This window comes from Fundulus heteroclitus, chromosome 13, assembly GCF_011125445.2.
Source record: "Fundulus heteroclitus isolate FHET01 chromosome 13, MU-UCD_Fhet_4.1, whole genome shotgun sequence".
NCBI lineage: Eukaryota > Metazoa > Chordata > Actinopteri > Cyprinodontiformes > Fundulidae > Fundulus > Fundulus heteroclitus.
This window is the reverse complement of record NC_046373.1, coordinates 8,214,409-8,233,802: the sequence shown is the minus strand read 5'-3', so window position 1 is coordinate 8,233,802 and position 19,394 is coordinate 8,214,409. Positions and strand designations below refer to the sequence as shown.

The 19,394-nt window shown below is 46.8% G+C and overlaps 1 protein-coding gene across 1 annotated transcript in view; it reads left to right on the top strand.

Annotated features, from left to right (window-relative positions):
* The window catches only part of tax1bp1a (Tax1 (human T-cell leukemia virus type I) binding protein 1a), a 34,501-nt gene extending 19,073 nt beyond the window's left edge, over window positions 1-15,428 (top strand). Inside the window, exons 7-18 of the mRNA XM_012874245.3 lie at window positions 288-436; window positions 1,119-1,209; window positions 1,308-1,493; window positions 1,592-1,843; window positions 1,954-2,154; window positions 2,241-2,313; window positions 4,000-4,514; window positions 8,991-9,077; window positions 11,613-11,799; window positions 11,889-12,097; window positions 12,854-12,936; window positions 14,689-15,428. Of these exons, the coding sequence (XP_012729699.2) occupies window positions 288-436; window positions 1,119-1,209; window positions 1,308-1,493; window positions 1,592-1,843; window positions 1,954-2,154; window positions 2,241-2,313; window positions 4,000-4,514; window positions 8,991-9,077; window positions 11,613-11,799; window positions 11,889-12,097; window positions 12,854-12,936; window positions 14,689-14,899 (2,244 nt within the window). The 3' untranslated portion in view covers window positions 14,900-15,428. The remainder of the gene's footprint in view (window positions 1-287; window positions 437-1,118; window positions 1,210-1,307; window positions 1,494-1,591; window positions 1,844-1,953; window positions 2,155-2,240; window positions 2,314-3,999; window positions 4,515-8,990; window positions 9,078-11,612; window positions 11,800-11,888; window positions 12,098-12,853; window positions 12,937-14,688) is intronic.
* The last annotated feature ends 3,966 nt before the right edge of the window (window positions 15,429-19,394 follow it).

Below are 19,394 nucleotides of genomic sequence, written 5' to 3'. Positions count from 1 at the left end.
TATTCATAATGCATTATGTAAAAGTGAAATTCATTTAATATAAAAATCAACAACAGGTTCACTTTTATTAGTTCTATTTAATCTTGCAATGAGTTTACTCGTGTGGCCCTCTTGAGATCAGATTAAGCTGTATGTGGCCCCTAAACCAAAATGAGTTTGACACCCCTGATTTAAGACAAATGTAGCCATGCGCACTAGTCCCTTAACTGATTAATTGCTTAACGAGCTACCTGATTACAAATTAAGTCTAAGCTGCTGCTCTGCTCGGCTGCCCCGTTGCCTCTCAGGAGCTGCTGCGCTCGTCGCAGGGACTCTCAGACGAGAGGGAGGAGGTACGGAGGAGGCTGACGGAGGCCAAAGACCGAGTTCGCCAGCTGGAGGAGGACCTGCTGGGCGTCAACCAGCGGGGTCTTCAGAAGGAGACGGAGTTGGACTGGTGAGGCCAGAACCCTTAGATGGAACTAGATAGTTAAGAGGCGACCACGCCGTGCAGACGGGTACGAGTAAAATGCTCTTAAAATTTGTGTATTTTTCCTTGATTTGAGTAGGTAAATAAGATGATCTGCCAATAGAATAAGATTTTTGCACTTAAAATAGGAACAACTGATCTCCATCATCTTATTTCAAGTGCAGTATATCTAATTATCTTATTTTAGGGGTCAAAGCACTCATTCCATTGGCAGATAATACTATTCACCTGCTCTAATCTAGGACAAAAACACAAATTTTAAGAACATTTTACTTATTTTTAGAGCCGTTTTTGCAGTGTACGGCGAGGGGTGGTCTCTGGCGTTCTGCTTCTGCAACATCTTCATCATTTAAATCAGACCAGAATGGTTACTTTGCCATGCGTCTTGTGCAGGTTCCATGTTTAAAGCCTGAGCAGCGCAGAAACATCTGCCATGAACTCAGTTTGAACATATTTACCGATCAGTTGTTAAGGTTTTTTTTTCTTAAATTAACTCCAACATCCAAACCAGAACATTTAAAAACCTATAAGGTTCCACCTGTGATGCCTAAACTACCAGGAACCACTACAGCAGCCCAACAGTGCAAGTATGGATTAATTATTTGCTGTACAATGAGACTAAAGACTTTTTTCTCCCCCCCCGATGCAGTCTCCGGGACCGTTTGAAGAAGCTGACGGCAGAGCGAGACAGTCTAGAGAGCCAGCTGAAGAACGAGAAGGATGAGCGAGATCTTTATAAGGTCTGGGGGAGACAGGGAGGGACTTTTCCACATCATAAAGCTGTCAAGGCGTTTGTTTCAGACTCCAGTCTGAACGTTCTGCTCCGGCACCCGCGCAGGCTCACCTGCGCAGCACAGAGCTGGAGAACACCAAGCTGAGCGCGGAGCTGCAGATGCTGAAGGCGGTGGAGCTGAACCGGGAGGTGACCATCGCTCAGTTCCAGGAGGAGCTGGAGAGGCTGAGGGTCTGCGTCGCCCAGCGAGACAGTCTGGAGAGGGAGCTGCTGGCGCACAAACACGACAAGGTCACGGCCGTGTGTTCGTCACGTCGTACCGAGCAGAGAAAAAAAAAAAAAAAAAGGGACTAGAATCTATCATAATATATATTGTGTGATGCTTTCAGGCAGAGCTGGCCCGCTTACGGGAGCAGCTCCGTCAGGCCGAGGAGCAGCTCCAGGCGTCGCGGCAGCAGGCCGCCCTGCTCGCCTCGGAGCTGCGGGACTCGGCCAGCGCCCGCGACCACAGCATGACCGAGCTGTACCGCGCCCGCATCGAGGCCGACAAGCTCCGCGCCAGCCTGGCCGACGCCCAGGCCGAGTGCCAGCGCATGGAGAGCCAGCTGGACCGGATGAGGAGCACCGCTCGCAGGGAGGTGGTCGGTGTCGCAGCTCTGGAATGTTTTCACATCCAACCTGGATCAAATCACACGTGGATGTTTGATTTGATCGCCGCGTCTTTTTTTTTTTTTTTTTTTGGGCGTCGCAGGGCGTTGGAACGGGCGGCGACGGGGCGCACGGCGTCACGGTGGTGTCGGAGGCAGAGGCCGAGCTGCAGAGGGAGGTGGAGGAGCTGAAGCTGCGCCTCCACATGGCCGCCGAGCACTACAAGGAGAAGTACCGGGAGTGTCAGCGGCTCCGCAGGCAGGTGGCCAAGCTCAGCACCGCCGAGCCGCAGGGCGTCGCTACGGTGTGTTTGAGACGCGTAAAAAACGCACGACGCGTTTCGTTGACCACCTCTGCCTAAAGTCAGCAAATTGTTTTGGTTCACTGCAGGAGTCAAAGAAAAACGTGTCCACCGAGACGACTCAGGAGCCGCTGGCGTCTAGTCCAGAGTCTCCGACTGAAGGCACGCACAGGCTCACAGCTCCTTATAAAACTCCTTCAACCGTTTTCTTTTTACATCGTGTCACATTAGAAACAGGAAGCTCAACGTATTTTATCAGGATTCCAGAGGAAGAGATGCTTTACAGATAAAAACCTAAGGCGTGTGGCCAGTGCTTGTATTCAGACCCCTTTTACTCTGATGCCCCTAAATAAAATCTAGCGCAGCCAGTTGCCTTTAAAAGTCACTCCGTAAATTATTACTAAATTATTTAATATCCGAATAAATGCAGCTGTGCGGTGAGATTCTCAGACGTTAGTGAACAAACTGCATCATGAAGGCCAAAGAACGCATGAAAGGGGACAGGGAGAAAGTTTTGGAGAAGTTTAAAGAAGGGGGGGGGGGGATTATAAAACAACATCCTAACTATCTATGGGATGGATGGATTATACACCTTATACGTCAGTCATACACCCTGGACGGGTCGCAAGTCCATTGCAGGACGACGCAGAGACGCCCACTCACTTTTTTGGGACTCCGTTTTCCCCACCAGACATGTTTTTGGACCGTAGCAGGAAGCATCTTAACCCAGGAGCTTCTTCATTCAAAGCAGTGGTGATAACAACCGCTCCACTGTGCAGCCCTACGCATAACACGGAGGGCGCTGGTCAGATAAGCAGCCGACGGCGGCTCTGGAGGAGCTGCAGAGATTCGCGGCTCAAGTGGGAGAATTGATCATTCAAAAGGTCCCCACCCTAGGTGTGAAACGTGGTTTTGGTGTGTTGATGCTGTTTGCATTATGTTTGGCAGGGATGATAAGATTGATGGAGGGACAGAAGTTCACTTCCCGCCAACATAACCTTAAACCTACAGCCAGAGCTACTATGGAGGGATTAGAGCCGCTCTACCTCTGTCTGATTATCGTCCGCCGTGAATCAGAGGGCGGACCGTTTAATTAGGACCAGAGACAAATGTCAGGCAGTGTCTGATATTTTCTGGAAAAATCCTGCAGTGTGTTCCTGGTCTGACTCGTGTCCTCTCTTGCGCCGCCATCAGCGCTTCCGCCGGTGTCCCCCGTCCCTCCTCTCTCACTTCTCACCGACTCCGCTAACAATTGCCGTCCCACACGCGGCTTGTTGTTCCAGTTCATTAGTGTCTGTCGCATCTGTAGCATCGAGCGGAGCGGCGGGACCTACTGTCATTTCGCACTCGCACAGTGTGCCACGTTCAAGTCCTTAATGATTTTTAAGACGCGTATAAGCGTGAGAGATCGGATCAAAGTATATTTATCTATTAGATTGGCCCAAAAGTTGAATGTTACGAACATACCCCAGAAAAGACATGCAGAGGAGTGACTCAGGGGGCTGAATACAAATACATGTGGCCCTTCATTAGCCACGTAGCATTTACCTTCAGCTTTACAGTCGTGCTATTTGCTGTTGGTCCGTCTAATGAAACTTCAGTGAAACACACTGAAATTTGAGGATTTTTGTGACAAAATAGGATGAAAGTCAAATGTTATGGAAGAAGTGTTACAAATAATGAACTGCAGAGTTTTCTGATTTGCATGATTATCTGATTGATTGATTGATTGATTGATTGATTGATTGATTGATTGATTGATTGAGGGCAGCCGCCTTAAAACCGCAGGGCTGCACCGCTGTAGCTCAGCCAGCGCAGCGTCTTCGTTTAAATGTACCGTCTGTGCAGGAAATTCCACGTCTGCGGTTCTGCAAGAGGCCGCAGACGTGACAGTCGCCCCCGAAGTGAGAAACGAGCGTTCCACATGTGCCGAGGCTCCCGGCGGCGCGGAGGAGGAAAACCAGACGGAGAGATCCCTGACAGAGGAAAAGGAGATGGAAGACGGGGACGACGGAGGCAAAGACGCCGAAAAGGAGGAGGAGGAGGAGGAGGAGGAGAAGAAGAACCTTCCCGAGGAGAGCCTGAAGATGGCGAGTTGGGTGGAGGTGAGCGACGAGAGGCTGCGCGCCGAGGCCGACGCCAGCGGGGCGGAAGCGGCGCTGACGGAAGAGGAAGTGAGGGACGGCGGCGCGGGGGAGCGGGAGCTGCTGGAGGTGGAGGGCGGGAGCACCGGGGAGGCGGAGAAGGAGCAGACGCTGTCGGTGGAGGCGGAGCTGGCCGTGATGGAGGAGAAGTGGAGGGAGCAGTGCGTCATCAATGATACGCTCAAACAGCGACTGGCCGACGAGGAGGGGCGGTTCAGGGTAAGACGGCAGCTCCTTTCCGCCCCATAAACCGCAAACTGTCTGGTCTCCACTTTGGATTAAAATAAACTATTATGTCCAAAAGATTCAACAGAAACACACCAGCGTTCAGGTCCTGGTTGCTTGGTTGTTTGTTCAGCACCTAGAACTCAGGTCCAAATGATGAGCTTCTACCCTCCAGTGGGGTCAGGAGACTTTAACACAAAAAAATCGTCCATCTCTCCCTCCTGGAAACAATCATTTAGTTCTGTTTCATTCAGATTATTTATATGGCACCACATCCAGTCCAACGTTATTTCAGGCCACTTTATAAAACAAACAGGTCCAGTTCATATCTAGTCGTTTATAATCCATTTCTAATCGCTCCATTATAATACAATAATACAGTCCATTATTTAACCACATGAAGGGACCAGTTGAGATCCAGGCCTGGCAGGAGTTATTGTTGCGGTTTTACGTCGTTAAGACCATATACAATTAAAAGCAGTAAGTAATTAGGATTTAAAGGTACTGTCTGAAGGATTTTTTTCGCTTTCAGTTTCTTAAAATAGAGCCGATGGCTTCCAGTGAAAACCGTTCTGACAGCTTCAGTTCAGACCGCGGGGCTTTCCAGGAACACAAGAACTGAAAGCTTTCATTCCTGTTTCAGTTCCAACACGAGGAGCAGAGAAATACCAAATGTCATTTGATCACAAGGCATAAGTGGTTAGAGCAGCGCGCTTACGCTCTGAGAAGGAGGCAAGTACTCGGTTCGATCCCCACAGCCTGCACTCTGGGTCCCTGAGCAAGACCCTTAACCCCCTGATTGTTCCCCGGGCGCTGCACAGTGGCAGCCCACTGCTCCCCAAGGGTGATGGGTTAAGATGCAGAAGTGAATTTCTCCATTGTGAGATCCATAAAGTTTTATTATTATTATTATTATTATTATTATTATTATTATTATTATTAGGGCTGGGCAAGTTAACGCGTTAATTTCGCGTTAATTCATTAGACTATTAACGGCGATATTTATTTTATCGCGCATTAACGCATGTCAGCTTTCAGTCAGTGTCAGTCAGCAGGCGCGCTGACTGCAGCGCGCTGTCACGGCAGCACTCTCCCGCCCCCCCTCCCCTCTCCTACATGGCTCAGCGGCGCCAGCCAATCAGCACGCAGGCTCAGCCTGGCCCGCCCACTCAGCTTCACACAAACTTAGCAAACAAACAGCTGAGAGAGACCGCAGCAGCGAAAAAACATGAACGGAGGAAGTACCACCGCTTGGCTTTATTTTAATACCGTAAATGAAATCAAGCTGTATGTTTTGTAAAAAGCCGGTTCATTTCAGTGGAAACACAACAAATTTATCTAAGCACGTGAAAAAACATGAAAACGTCGAGCCCCAGAAACGGAGAGAGGAGACGAAACTTCTCTCATTGCCCCGACAGACCCACAGACTGATGTCTCTGACTGAGGCGTTTCAGTCCTCCAGGGAACATCCAGGTAGATCAGTGGATGGATGGATGGATGTTACTGGAGCCCACACATAACATGTAATTAAGACCTTGAAAGAACCCAGTACATATATTAAAAAGTGTTATTTAAGATAAGATAACATTAGCTAATCCTTTTTTTATCCCACGACGGGGAAATTTATAGGATTAAAGCAACAGGCAGGTGCACACAACACAGACAAAATTACATAAGGATTGAAATATATAAGAGGTGGACTAGCGAAAAAACACTGAACATAACATTATTATTATTATTATTATTTTTATATAATATTATTATTATTATTTAATTGTAATAATAAAATAAAAACCACAAAACCCAAAAGGTCAACAGTTTCATGATACATCAAGCTTAGGGAGTGGCTAATATACAGCAGGTCAAAAAAGGCCATATTTTGGCTGCAGTGCTGCTGTTCTCTTATGAAGAAAAGATCAACTAGTGCACTAAATTCAATAGATGGGTTGAAAATATCCAGTATAAAATAAGTGCTACAAATGTTACAACACTTTTGTTCATATGGCAGCAGAACATTAAAATAAAAGTGCTCTTTACACTACTTTTGAATTCATTCTTGGAGTTTGTAAATACAATGCGATTAATCGCGATTAATCGCGATTAATCAGGGCGATTAATCGCGATTAAATATTTTAATCGTTGCCCAGCCCTAATTATTATTACAGAATCATCTGCATAAAGATGGTAGGGGACATCTGATAACTTTGTTGACAGAATAATAATGCAGACTGTGAACATTATCGATCCTAAGACTGAGCCTTGAGGGACACCTGAAGGTGGAGCTATCTCCAGCCATCTGAATGCCCTGCATCCCATTAGTCAAGTAATGTGCAAAACAAGACACGGCTTGTTTGGAGAAGCCATTTCTGAGAAGAATTCCTAACAACTGACTGGGATCCACTGCATCGAATACCATAGATAGGTTGATCAGAGCAGCACCAAACCTCAAACACATCGATTAAAACTTTTAGGGCAGCAGTAGCAGATCTGCGCTGCTTCCTAAAACCTGACTGTAACAGACGTAGAGCAGTGTTTGATTGTCCTTTGGTTTATCACAGACCAATCTCCCAAACACTTTAGATCCAATTATATGTCCAGTTCTGTCCTCGTCATAACGCATTATAATCTGATCCCATTGGTCAGCCAGAGTGATTTGGTCAAAGGTAATCTACGTAATAAAGCCTTGCAGATTGCGTTGAGTCGTTGACTTTGTGGCAGTCCCTCCTCCTGATGTGTTACCACAGGTGAAAAGAACGCCTCCAGAAACAAAGCAACACTTGTATGACGGGGGAGCAGGGGGTAGAGCACGTTCGCAGGCCTCAGTCCAATTTCCTGCCAGCCTACTGTCAAATAAAGGACAGAATAATGCCACAGAATAAAAAGTCTTGACTTGAGTCTAAAAAATTATAGAATTTGATTTTTATCCAGACCTTTAAAAATGGATAAATATTGAAAAAGAAGATTATATTATACGTCATAATTATACCCCAGGGAAGCTGGAAGTTACGACTAACCAGCTGGAAGTTCCTGTAAACTCTGATTAACCTACAAAGTCAAGTATAAAAATAAAATTTAAAAAAAGTTCCCAAGTCTGATTTGTTTTAAAGCATTTGTTATGGGTAACAGTTATCATACCGCTGGGGATTTGCTTACAATTATTTCTTAATAAAAAAAATGTCCCCCCAACTGAATTAATTTGTTCAATGGGTTTTCCCTCATTATCTGTTTGGGATGTCGTTGCTGCGGAAAAAGATGAATTCATTTTGAGGTCTCTGACACCGACTAGTTAGATCGGAGTTTAGTTAGTCGTTTGCGTAGGAGCGAGGAAATAGTAGTCTGATTGTATCCACTTTTTCCCTTTCACCTTGACTCATTTTCCATGAATATGGGCACAACAATTATTCTACGTCTGAAAGATTTTTTTTTTTTTAAATGAGCAATTTCAATGTTTTTTTTTTTGTTTTTTTTTTTTTTTTACTTTAAAGACATCCGCTGGGTTTCAGGTGTTTTGCACCCGCTGGCGTGCCATGTTTGCACGTTACCCAACAGAGCTCTCCCCTCTTTGTGTGCAAACGTCTTGACCGGCATTCATTCTTGCTGAGTGAGTGTGTGTTTTTATCAAGGCGGTAAATACAGCTCCCCCTTCACTTTGATATAGTCCCTCCTGCCGAGGTGGTCGCCCGGGGGCCCTCCGAGCCGCTCTTAATGGGCCCGGAGCCTCAACAAGTGATAGAGAGAGAGAGGCAAGGAGCGGGACCCGGTGCTTTACGGCTGTTTACACGAGTCAGCTTAGAGGATGGAGACAGGGGGAGAGGAATATACAGAGAGATGGAGAGACGTGTGGGGGGGGGGATACGCCGTAAATTCAAGAAAGGAGGGCTGGAGAAAGAACGGATGAAAGAGAATTTGAAGGGAGGAGCCAGAGAAGCAGACAGAATTTAAGGGTGATGAAATCAGGACAGACAGATAGACATAAGGCAGAAACAGGACTCATGAGAGCCGCTCTGTGTGTGTGTGTGTGTGTGTGTGTGGGGGGGGGGGGGTGGTGGTGGTCTGAGACCTTTTGAAATGGGGTGAATTAAGAGGAGAGCAAGCAGCAAGCGACGTAAACTATCCCAGAGGGTCGGCTCCGTCGGAAAGCGAGGGATTTATGACGACCCGCTCCATCCTCCCCTGAGCGCAGCGCTGCTTTCTTTGGCCGTGGCTCTGTGTTCTCCCGGTAGCCCCCCCCCCCCGGGGCGCTTTACAACGCTCCGGGGTAAACGCCGGGCGAAGGTTTTGGCCTCCTACCCACCTGCGCGCGCCAACGCCGGGCTCCTCCGTCCCTCGACGGTTGACACAAACAGGAAGCGGGAAGGCGAGCTTTTTGCTCAGCCCGCCAGGAACTCCACCCGTAACGCTCCGCTGGACGGTTTCGGTCATGGCACGTGGCTTTAAAGTGATTTTCTGCTGTGGATGTCCTGTCCCCAGGTGCAGATGGCGGAGCGAGCCATCGAGGTGTCCGAGCTGAAGCAGAACCTGGCCCAGGCGCTGAAGGACAAGGAGCGGCTGCAGGAGGTAAAGACGCCACCGGTACAACCTGTTCGTTCGTTCGTTCATTTGTCCGGGCCCTCGCGAAACACCTTCCTCCTTCTCAAACCTGCGCACACGTTGAAATACCTCCAAAGTGTGGGTTGGAAAATGAAGGGCACATATTGGCAAAGAGGCGCATTGACCCAGAACCTCGTTAGGTGACCCTCTGCTACCATCTCAAGGCCGTCTTTAGCAGCTTTTTTTTTTTTTTCCTGTCTCAGGTAAAGCATCGCCCTTTAGCTTGATGCTGCCACCACCGTGCGTAAATGTTGGGATGGTGGGTTTAGCGCAGATTTGCAGCGACACACAACGTTTTGCGTGTAGGCCAGAGAGTTAAGCTTTGCTCTCATCTGATCCGAATGCCTCCTTCCACGTGGTTGCTGTGCATCCTGCACCCCTTCCATAAAGGCCAGACTTGTGGTGTGAACAAATAGCAGCTGTCCCGTCATCAGATCCCCCCCCCCCCACCTGAGCTGTGGGTGTCTGCAGCTCCTCCAGAAACGCCGTGCTCCGAAACGGTAATCTCGTTCCTGCATGTACCGAACAAACAGCTAAGGTTGCATACGTAAGTAATAAGACCATCTCTTTCAGTTTAGCTCTTATTTCTCTGCCACATCTGCATTTTTCTCCCGATTCAATTCCCCCCACCCCGCCCCCCCCTTCCCCTGCAGCACCTCCACCCACCAACTAATTTATACAGCCATTCCTGCCTCTTCTCGCCCACCGGTACAGTGCCATTAGACAGTGCAAATGCCACGTTACGTGTCTGTTTCACCTTCCCAACCCTGGTTTAAATGTTAAACTTGATAGCAGCGCACTAATGAAGTCATCAGGAGAGAAGGTCAGGGAGGAGTTTTTAAAAGCCAAGGAAAGGAAGGAGGTGCCGGGTGGAAGAGCAGATTAAGGAGCCAGACTGTGACACCCATTACAGTAATGAGTAGGGTACTAATGCTCCTGCTTCAGATATGATCACAAAGGGCAAAAACAGTGTTTAGGGAAACCGAACTATAAATTTAAAGTCCTTTCTTCTTTTCTTTTTTTTTTTTCTGCCCTGGGGTTTCAGTTCATATAGCAGCAACACATCTAAGTGCCGCCAGATAGTATTTTATATGATCAGACAAAGATAATAGAAACGAGATGTAATGCGCATCAGTAAAGGAAATAAAATATGGAAAACTGCCACAAAAATGTAGTAAATGGGACTACTGTGATAGACTCTAATAAATCCAGGGCAGCCATTAGTCTTTAGATGTCACCTAAATAGTTAATATAATCTTACCGTGTGTGTTTCAATCTGTGCATAAATCAGGGCTTCTCAAATAGTCAGGCAGGCCCCCTAGGGTATGTGTGCAGGTAGTGCAAGGGGAGGGGGGGTGCAAGAGCAGCCTGGATATTTTTATATGCAGAAAATAAAGGCATACTAGATCATTCTAAATGTGACTAAAGCGCCCCCTGCTGTTTGCTCTGTCCCTGCGATCAGTAGTATGATAAATACAATTAATAACCTCCTAAAACTTATTCTAAATGAAGTTTGTCTTTAATATTAACGGCTTGATATAATTTTTGCCGTATGAGCTTCATAGCTAGTTAATAGTTGACTGCAGGTACCACTGAGCTATATAATACACTGGAGTGCTGATTTTACTGAAAAACTCAAGTCACTGGCCGCCATCTTGCTACTCCCTACTCTCACAGAATCCCATAGGAATTGGTTGCAACAACAATCAGTTTTCTGGCTGAGTGAAAACGTTTCATAGGTAATTCTACAGTCAGTGGTTGTACTAACAGTATCAACTACTAGGAAATGATGTGCTGAAATATTTTACATGTTATTCATATCATATATATATATATATATATATATATATATATATATATATATATATATATATATATATATATATATATATATATATATATATATATATAAAGTATGTGTATATGTAGATATATGTATACATATATGTATACATATATGTAAATATATGTTTTTGTATATTGTTATTTATATATTTATAAATGTTAAACATATATATTTAAATGAATAAAATGCTAAATATTTCAGCACATGACTTTCTCAGTACATGATATTTTTAGAACATAACATAAAAGTATATGGCATTTGACATTTTAAAAGTCTTAAGCCCCCCCTGAACATGAGAAAATCCTCGTTATTCGATGCTGTAGCGCACATATTCCCTAGTTACTGGGGGGAAATAGGGAGTACCAATATGGCGGCTGGTGGCTTCAAAGCGACTCGTTCAAACAGACGGTGATTAGCACTCCAGTGACGCAGCCGCTCTGGAGGACCTGCACAGGTCCACGGCTCAGGTGGGAGGATGTGTTGTCAGGACAGCTGGTGTTCCTGGCAGACGGGTCATCAGAGGACCCGTCTGCGTTACGCCATGTAAGCCGTGTAAGGAAGACGGCAGACATGTGGACGGTCAGATGAGACGCGGCTGCTGTAGACCGTGGGTGAGAGCTGCGGACGCCGACGGCCGTGTCCCTCCTCTTCTCCAGGAACTCCTGCATTACAAGTGCAGGCAGAGGGAGATGGAGGCTGGCGTCCAGGGGGCCGAAGCCAAGCAGACGATGGTGCTGCGCTACCCCCTGCCCTACCCCCAGGACCCCTCCCCGCCACCACTCGTCCCCCAGAGGCCCGCGGAGCTGCAGTACGGCAATCCCTACTCCACCGAGACGTCGAAAGGTAGGGCCTCTGTGAGCGGTCCCCTCTCACCGCGCACCTCCTCCCCCCCCTGCCGACCGGACCGTAACGCCTCCCTGTTGGCTGTGTAGATCGGGGGGACGTGGTCTTGTCTCCCGAGCACCTCTCACGGCCTCCACCCGAAGCGCCGCTGTGCGCCGCCCCCTGCGCGCCTCCCGCGTCTCCACCCAGCCCCGGTCCGGGAGCTCCAGGCTGGGACCAGGAGGTGGTCTGCATCCAACCTTCCCGCTGCACGACTCCCCCGGAGAACGCGGAGGCCCCGGCAGAGGAGGCGCAGAAGGTAAGATGTTTTTACCCCGGAGGGTTTGTGATCTCTAAAACGATATATTTTACACCCTTTTTTTTTTATCCCCCCCCGTAGCAGCAAGATAACGAACACAATTCCCCACAGCGTCTGGACCGTCGTAATTTCTCGATCCGTCTCTGTTTCTGGAGGGCTTTTCCATCACTCACTGGAGGAAAATACAGCTTCCCCCTAAATAAAAAAAAACACAGCGCTGGGTTCATCTGCATAAAGCCGTAATTAACGTCACTCCCTTAGAGCTCAGGGGAGAGATGAATGAAGAGAGGCCGGGGCGTATCTTAAGGCAAATGCCGACGTACTTTCACACAGAGAGCCTCCACAGCCGCAGTTTCTTCCCCGATTTAGCCGTTTGTTGAAGAGCAGAAATGTGATCGTTTCGCACAATGAGAGAACATCAGCTGTACAAATGAAAATAATAATCTAAACGAAACAAAGCTTAGCAGCTGTCAGGATATTTGCTACATAAGCTGTCCTCGAGTGATACGGGAGATTGATTTGCCCGCTCGGGGATTTAGACTTAAACTTTTTTTTTAATCTTTCGGATTTTTTTTTGTTTTTTTAAAGTCCCGAAGCCTTTATTAGACAGGAGTAGAGAAAGCCGTGATGTGCTGTGTCTGTTGAAGCGCCGTCGTCTTGAGAAAAGCAGCCCGTTCCAGGAGGGCAGCGACACACCAGGAGGCTCTCCGTCACTGACCCACGTTAACACTTTTTTTTTTTTTATGTTTGTCGAAGGTGTGCGACAGAGCTCAGCCGCCCTGTGATCATCAGTCCAGCGGACGCAGCGAAGTGAGGAGCAGCTTCTGCTTTGACTCCAGGTAGCGCCTACACCTCACAGACATAAAGACGAAAGGCAAGAACGTGAATAGCAACACACGCCAAAACAGCAGTTAGATTAAAAGAGGGTTCATTTTGAAGCTCAGACTTTTGTTTACATATTTTTAGGTCAGGCATTTAAACTGTTCCATTTTGGTGCTACAACCACAAACTTGAATGTGTCTCGTTGGGATTTCATGTCTCAGACCCAACACAAAGTAGCGCATAATGACACGTATGGAAACCTGAAAAGTGCGGCATGCCCTTGTTTTTAAACCCAACACTGGGACGCGACGGCAGCTTTTCAGATCACGCTTTTTGATCGCTTTGTTTTTCCAGAAATGTGATTGCTTATGAAATTGGAGGCGTTTTGATATTGTCAAAGCAGGCCGCGACTGACGAGGAAAGACTGGAAGTTGAAGGATTTGATTCTGATCGGACATTTTAAACGATTTCTCAAAAGTTTGGAAATGAGATCTATGGTTTGTAACTGTTTTATGAAATTGTAATTTAGATAGATGTTATTGTAAACTGTAATGTAATTTGTAATGTAATCTTTTGCCGCTATCTTGGCCAGGACTCCTTTGAAAAAGAGATTGTTAATCTCAATGGGACTTTTCCTGGTTAAATAAAGGAATAATAAGAGTCGGGAAGATTTTGCTGGGATTGATCGATATCTTGCTTTTATGTCTACGGGTTCACCCTGGATTAGACAAGGAGACATAATTGAGAACGTCCTCATTTGATGGCGGACCTCACTGCTGATCCAGATGAACGGCTGTAGCGCCGGTCGCCTTGCTGGAGGAAGGCAAACGATTGTCGCACAAGTTCCACAGGAAGTGAACGGAGAGGGAGCGACGTCGCTACCCGTGTGGCGAGCCCATTAGAATGGGCCAAAATCCAGAGGAGAGACGGAAAAGATCAGAAAGAGGGATTAAATTAAATCTGAAATTTCCTGCTCTGGGTGTGTGAAGCTGGCAGAGACCCCAGATAGCTTGCAGCTGTATCTGCAGAAAAAAAAGGTTTTTCTACAATTCTTTAAACATTTTAAAGCCATGCCTCGTTTTTCTTTCACTTCATCGTCGTGCACCTCATTGTAAGGGTCTGTCGCTTTAAATCTTAATTAAACACATTCAGGTTTGTGGTCGTAAAGAAATCATGAAGCAGTTTAAGGTGTCTGAAGACATTTCGCTGCGTTGTTTTTCCCTAAATGTTTTCAACCTCTGATTTTTATCGTGTTTATGGGTTTCTCTCAACGACAGGATAAAAACAGCAGAGAAATGACTTTGTATTGGAACAGCGAGGGGTTGATTTTGAAGCTATTTGCTCCTTTTTTTTAAGAAGAAGCTCAAACTAACTCAAAATAAATTAAAGCTTAAGAGTTTAAAGATTTACCCACCAACTAGTGCATTACCTGTGAGTGTTTAAAGGCTGGATGGATCCTGCTTGAATATATACAAGCGGTGAGTTTTCCTCCTAAAATGGCTTGTCTGTGAAATGCATCCTGGGAAACATGAAGTGAAGGGTCATACACCTTTAGACAAGACGGTGCCAAAAAAGTTCTTGCTGTTTGTTACTGCTGAAAGAAGAGAGTCGTATAATATTACTTTCATATTGGTTTTGCAGCAAATTAAAAGTGTTAAGCCTTAAACAGCATTGCTATGAACTTACCAGGATAGCCTGCATCTTCCGTCTGTTTCCCAATCCCGGCCATGTTCCACGTGACATAAACGCTTCTTTTCTTTTTTTTGCAGTACGGACGTCCACAAGCGCTGCCCGCTGTGCGAGGTGATCTTCCCCCCCCACTTTGAGCAGCGCAGCTTCGAGCAGCACGTGGAGAGCCACTGGAAGGTGTGCCCCGTCTGCTCCGAGCAGTTCCCCCTCAACTGCCAGCAGCAGCTCTTTGAGAGGCACGTCCTCACGCACTTCGACGGCCACGTGCTCAACTTCGAGCAGATTGAGTGAGCGCCGGGGCGAAGCTTGAGCTCTGAGCCGCCGCGCCGGGGGAGACGTCCGGCCTGTCGTCGGATATTAGTTCGTTCTGTTCTGGGGTGTGGGGTAGGGGAGTGTTATTAAGTTATTACACAGTATTTAGCACTTTTGTTTTGTTTGTTTTTTTGCAATCTCAGCGGTTTACAAGAATGTCGAGCGGACAATGCACTAGGAGGTGTGGATCTACAGAAACGTTTGCGTTTACGGCCGAGTTTGGCAGAGGTGTCCCGGCTTTTTAAGTTTGCTTTATTTCTATGCTCAGCTATGAGGCGCCCCTTAAAGGGCAAGATCGACATTAGGTCTTCTCGTCCAGACCTAAACATAATGTTAGAAAAAAAGCCCTAAAAGTCAAAGCACCCTCCACACGTTTTGCTACCCTGGTGAAAATGTTTAAAAATCAGGTATAAAGTATCAAATTAGAGTGAAATTAAAGGTTGGATTTTTCTACATTTTCCAGCTTCTGCAAAAATCTTCTGATTATTTTTTTTTTTTTTGCATTTTTGCAGAACTACAGCAGTGTCAAGGGGGCCGTATTAGCAGCCAAAAGCATCTTCTTATCGTTAAATTTGAAGTTTGACAAAAGCGTAAAGGCCAAGTGAAGCACGCGTGACTGAAGATCACACCCACCTCCCTTCTTTTTTTTTTTTCTTCTTTTTTTTGCTGTCGTCTGTATGAGTGTTTTGCGAAGATGTCAGCCGGTTGGAAGAAACGAAACGCAACAAAACAGCACTACGTTTTTACGGATCTGCACTAAATGAGGCTTTATTTTGAATGTACTGTACATAGAAAGAACGAGACTGAGGAGAGTTACTGTCTTAAAGCTGTCTCCCTTCATTATCTTCTTCATGCAAGCGACCGATCGGGGAGGGATGGGGGGGGGCGTCTCGCTTCCTGTTGTGCACTTTTCCCACAGGTCGATCCCAAGCAGCCGCGCCGAGGGGGCGTCGGATGTTTTTAGGCAAATACAGACACTTTAATTATGTTATTTTGTTTTTAGAGCTGTGAAGAGGTCGCTGCTTCGTGTGCAGGTCTGTAAGCCCTCATCACTGTCGTCTAAATGTACGTTCAGAGCTTCTTGTCCGATTGCTTGTTACGGCGGTGTTTCTTAACAAATGTTGCATCCAGGCTCCACCAACTACGGTGCCTTGGAAAAGCCGTTAGCTCACCTTGAACTTTTCCATATCTCACGCAGACCTTCGGGTGTTTTTATTGGGATTTTGTGTGATTAAAAACCTAGAAAGTGGAACATAATTGTGAAGCGGAACCAAAATGTTCTTCGCCATCATCGCAAAAGACCGGATGCAGTAACCGGCACGCCAGATAATGTATTTGGCTCGTGGGTAGATTTTCCTGCCTTCAGTGGTGCGTTTTTAGTAGCTAAGATGCTAAAGCTCACAGAGTTTGGTGGCAACACTGGGATGGATGCAAGAACAGAGGCAGGAAGATGTGGGTTAATCCCTAACTTCCTTATTCCTGAGCGTTTGGAGGTCGGATATGTGGGAGTTTCCCCCCCATGTGTCTGCCACACGTTCTTCCACCTGAGCGGTGGATCTCTACAGCTCCTACAGAGCTACCCATGGCTGCATCCACGTTCTCCTCGCCCAGCGGGTCGCTTCAGTCGGATGGCCATGTCTACGTTTTAGGTGTTTTATGCTAGGGCTGGGCGATGTGGACCAACACTAATATCTTGATATGTTTAGGCTGAATGCCGACATATTTACCCCGATATGTTTTTTTTTTTTTCTTTTCATAGAGTAATTATAAAAAGGCATCGCTGAATCAAAAGCTTAATCACAGATGTCTCAAAGGCATATTTTTTTTAACAAACAGCTGTAAATATGTGAAACAGCTGATTAATAACCTGCTGGAATAAATCAAAGTATAACTATAACACAAAATAGACCATCTCGATATAAACGTTCTAGTCTGTGACACGAAATGTCCCAGAGGAGACGGCTGGTCTGTGGTGGCGACTTGGACAGGTTCAGGGCGTTCGGACCCTTTAGCAAGGCACCGTACAAACCCGACTCTTTGTGTGCGCTGCGTGTCCCAGCTCTGCTCTCCTCATGTGAGAGCGTTCGGGGGGGGAATGGGTGTAAGTGTGGCGCTGAAAAGACCCTCAAGAATAAATGACGCGTGTCTAAATGAATGTGGCTGCTGGTGTTCTTTAATTCAGGGAAGCAAAGAAACTGAGTCGGTCTGAGCTGTGGGGGTTTCACTTTATTTATTTTTTTCAGTCATATACACTGGAGCAGCTTCTTTTTTTTAATTTTCTTTAATATAGAAACAGTTTGACATCATCTACAACTCACTCTTCCTCAGAACCTGTTGAAAGATCCCATACAAAAGGGAAACGTTGGTCTCCACGTTAACATACGAAAATATAATTTAAAAGCACTTGACGACAGACACGTGTTACATTACATTCACTGTACATGGTATGCTGACCCCCCCACCCCCTCCCTCCCTTCCTCCCCGCCGCTCCTCTTCCTCCTGTGCTTGTTCGGCCCAGCAGCCCACTAAGTGACAGTACTTCAGTCGGTATCGGTGGGCGGCAGAACCTGTTGCTGGACCCGAATAAAGCAAAAAAAATTATAATAATAATGCAAACAGGAGGAGCGGAGAGCCCGTGGGAGGGGCCCATCGAGCAGAAGAGAGGAATCGCTGCACCGCTCAACTCTGCTGATCCATAATGACAGCCCGGACACTTCAGGCTCCCCCCCCCCATAAGGAGTCGATCCGGAACCTCCGAGCACCGAAACACGCACACACTTACAGTAATACTCTCTATGCTGATGAAGATACTGTTGGAAAACCACGCGCACGCATACGGCGGGACTGGAATGCTGCTCTCTACAACACGCACAGACAACAAGTTGTGGATAATCTCTTAAAACACGAATGCAACCTTCGTCTTCTGAAAGCATGCATGAAGACATCCAACCCGTGCACGCTTCTGGAGGCGCGATGAACAGGGAAAGCGTTGCCACACTTGTTTGGCGTCCTCCACTTTAAAAAAAACCCTTACCCCACCCCGCCCCACCCCTCCCTCCCTCCCTATCAGGCACATGGTATGGTCAATGTTTGGCAGTGGAGAGCTGTTGGCAACGATCATGAGAACAAAAACTAAAAAAAAAACAACAACAAAGATCTTGGCAACTGGAATTCATTATGATGCTCGCCTGCTGTTGTGGCTGAGCGCAGCTCTGGCACTATGAATGAGGGAAATGCTGGATGGCTGTGTGTGCAGCGATCAGAACGGGCCGTGGTCTCCTCCTGATCAACACATCAAATAAAGTCTCAGAACGTGGAGGCTTGGGGTGGGGTGGGGTGGGGTGGGGGGGGGGGGGGGGATAACGGAAAACGGTAAGGAGCGTCGGCTCGTTACCTTGTCAAGCGGCTGCTTTAGCACAAAACTAAATCGTCGGCGAATGCAGCGCAAATAAATCAGCGCCCCAAGATAAAGGAAGGTCCAAAGCCGAACAATAAACTCTGATTTTACTGCAGCAGCACAATCCGCACCGAAAAAAAAAAAACCCTGACCCTAACCCTTTCATTTGAGATTTACTCAATGGGGGAGCAAAAACAAACATGTTAATAATTTAACTTTATTGATCTCACAATAAGTAGGGAAATTCACTTCTGCATCTTAACCCATCACCCTTGGGGAGCAGTGGGCTGCCACTGTGCGGCGCCTGGGGAGCAATCTGGGGTTAAGGGTCTTGCTCAGGGACCCAGAGTTGCTGTGACTGGGGATTGAACCGGGTACTTGCATCCTTCTCTGAGTGCAAGCACGCTGCTCTAACCACTCGGCCAGCACTCCCCTCTCATGTTGGGGGAAGAAAACTGCCTCTACAGACACCTGTGATGCCATAACTATTGGCACATCCTCCAAAATGACGTAGCATTTTGGTAACTTATGCTTCTCTGTTGCAAGCCGAGGCGTGTCAAAGGACTTTCAATCCTTGATGTCCTGGGGTCGTAAAAGCGACGAAAACCCCGAGCTACTCTTCAAAATGGAAAAGACGGGAGAACATGCCATTTGGCCGAAGGCGGCAAGTAACAGGTTTGTTTGTTTTGCCCCAGACGTCAGTGATCGGAGTCTGCTAAGACCCTCCTGGGTCTGGAGCTGTGAACTTTGGTCAGACGAGACTCAGCTGGAGCTCCTCAACAGCAAAAAGCTCCGTGCGGGTCTGGCTGTCGATGCCAGAGAGGCCAGAAGCGGGTAATGAAAAGTGAAACGTCACCGGAGAAGAGGGGTATGCAACGAAATAACAGCATTGGTGATTTTGGGAAAAAATAAAAAATAAAACATTTCATGATATGAGATTGTTTTCCCACTAAATAACTGTTTAAAGGTAAGAAAAGTCTAGTTTACAAGCGAGAGATAATGCTGCTGCTGCAAAACGAGGCTTTTTTTTTCAGCCGTCCACTCCCAGGGCTGTCAGTGAATGAAAAAAACGCTAAA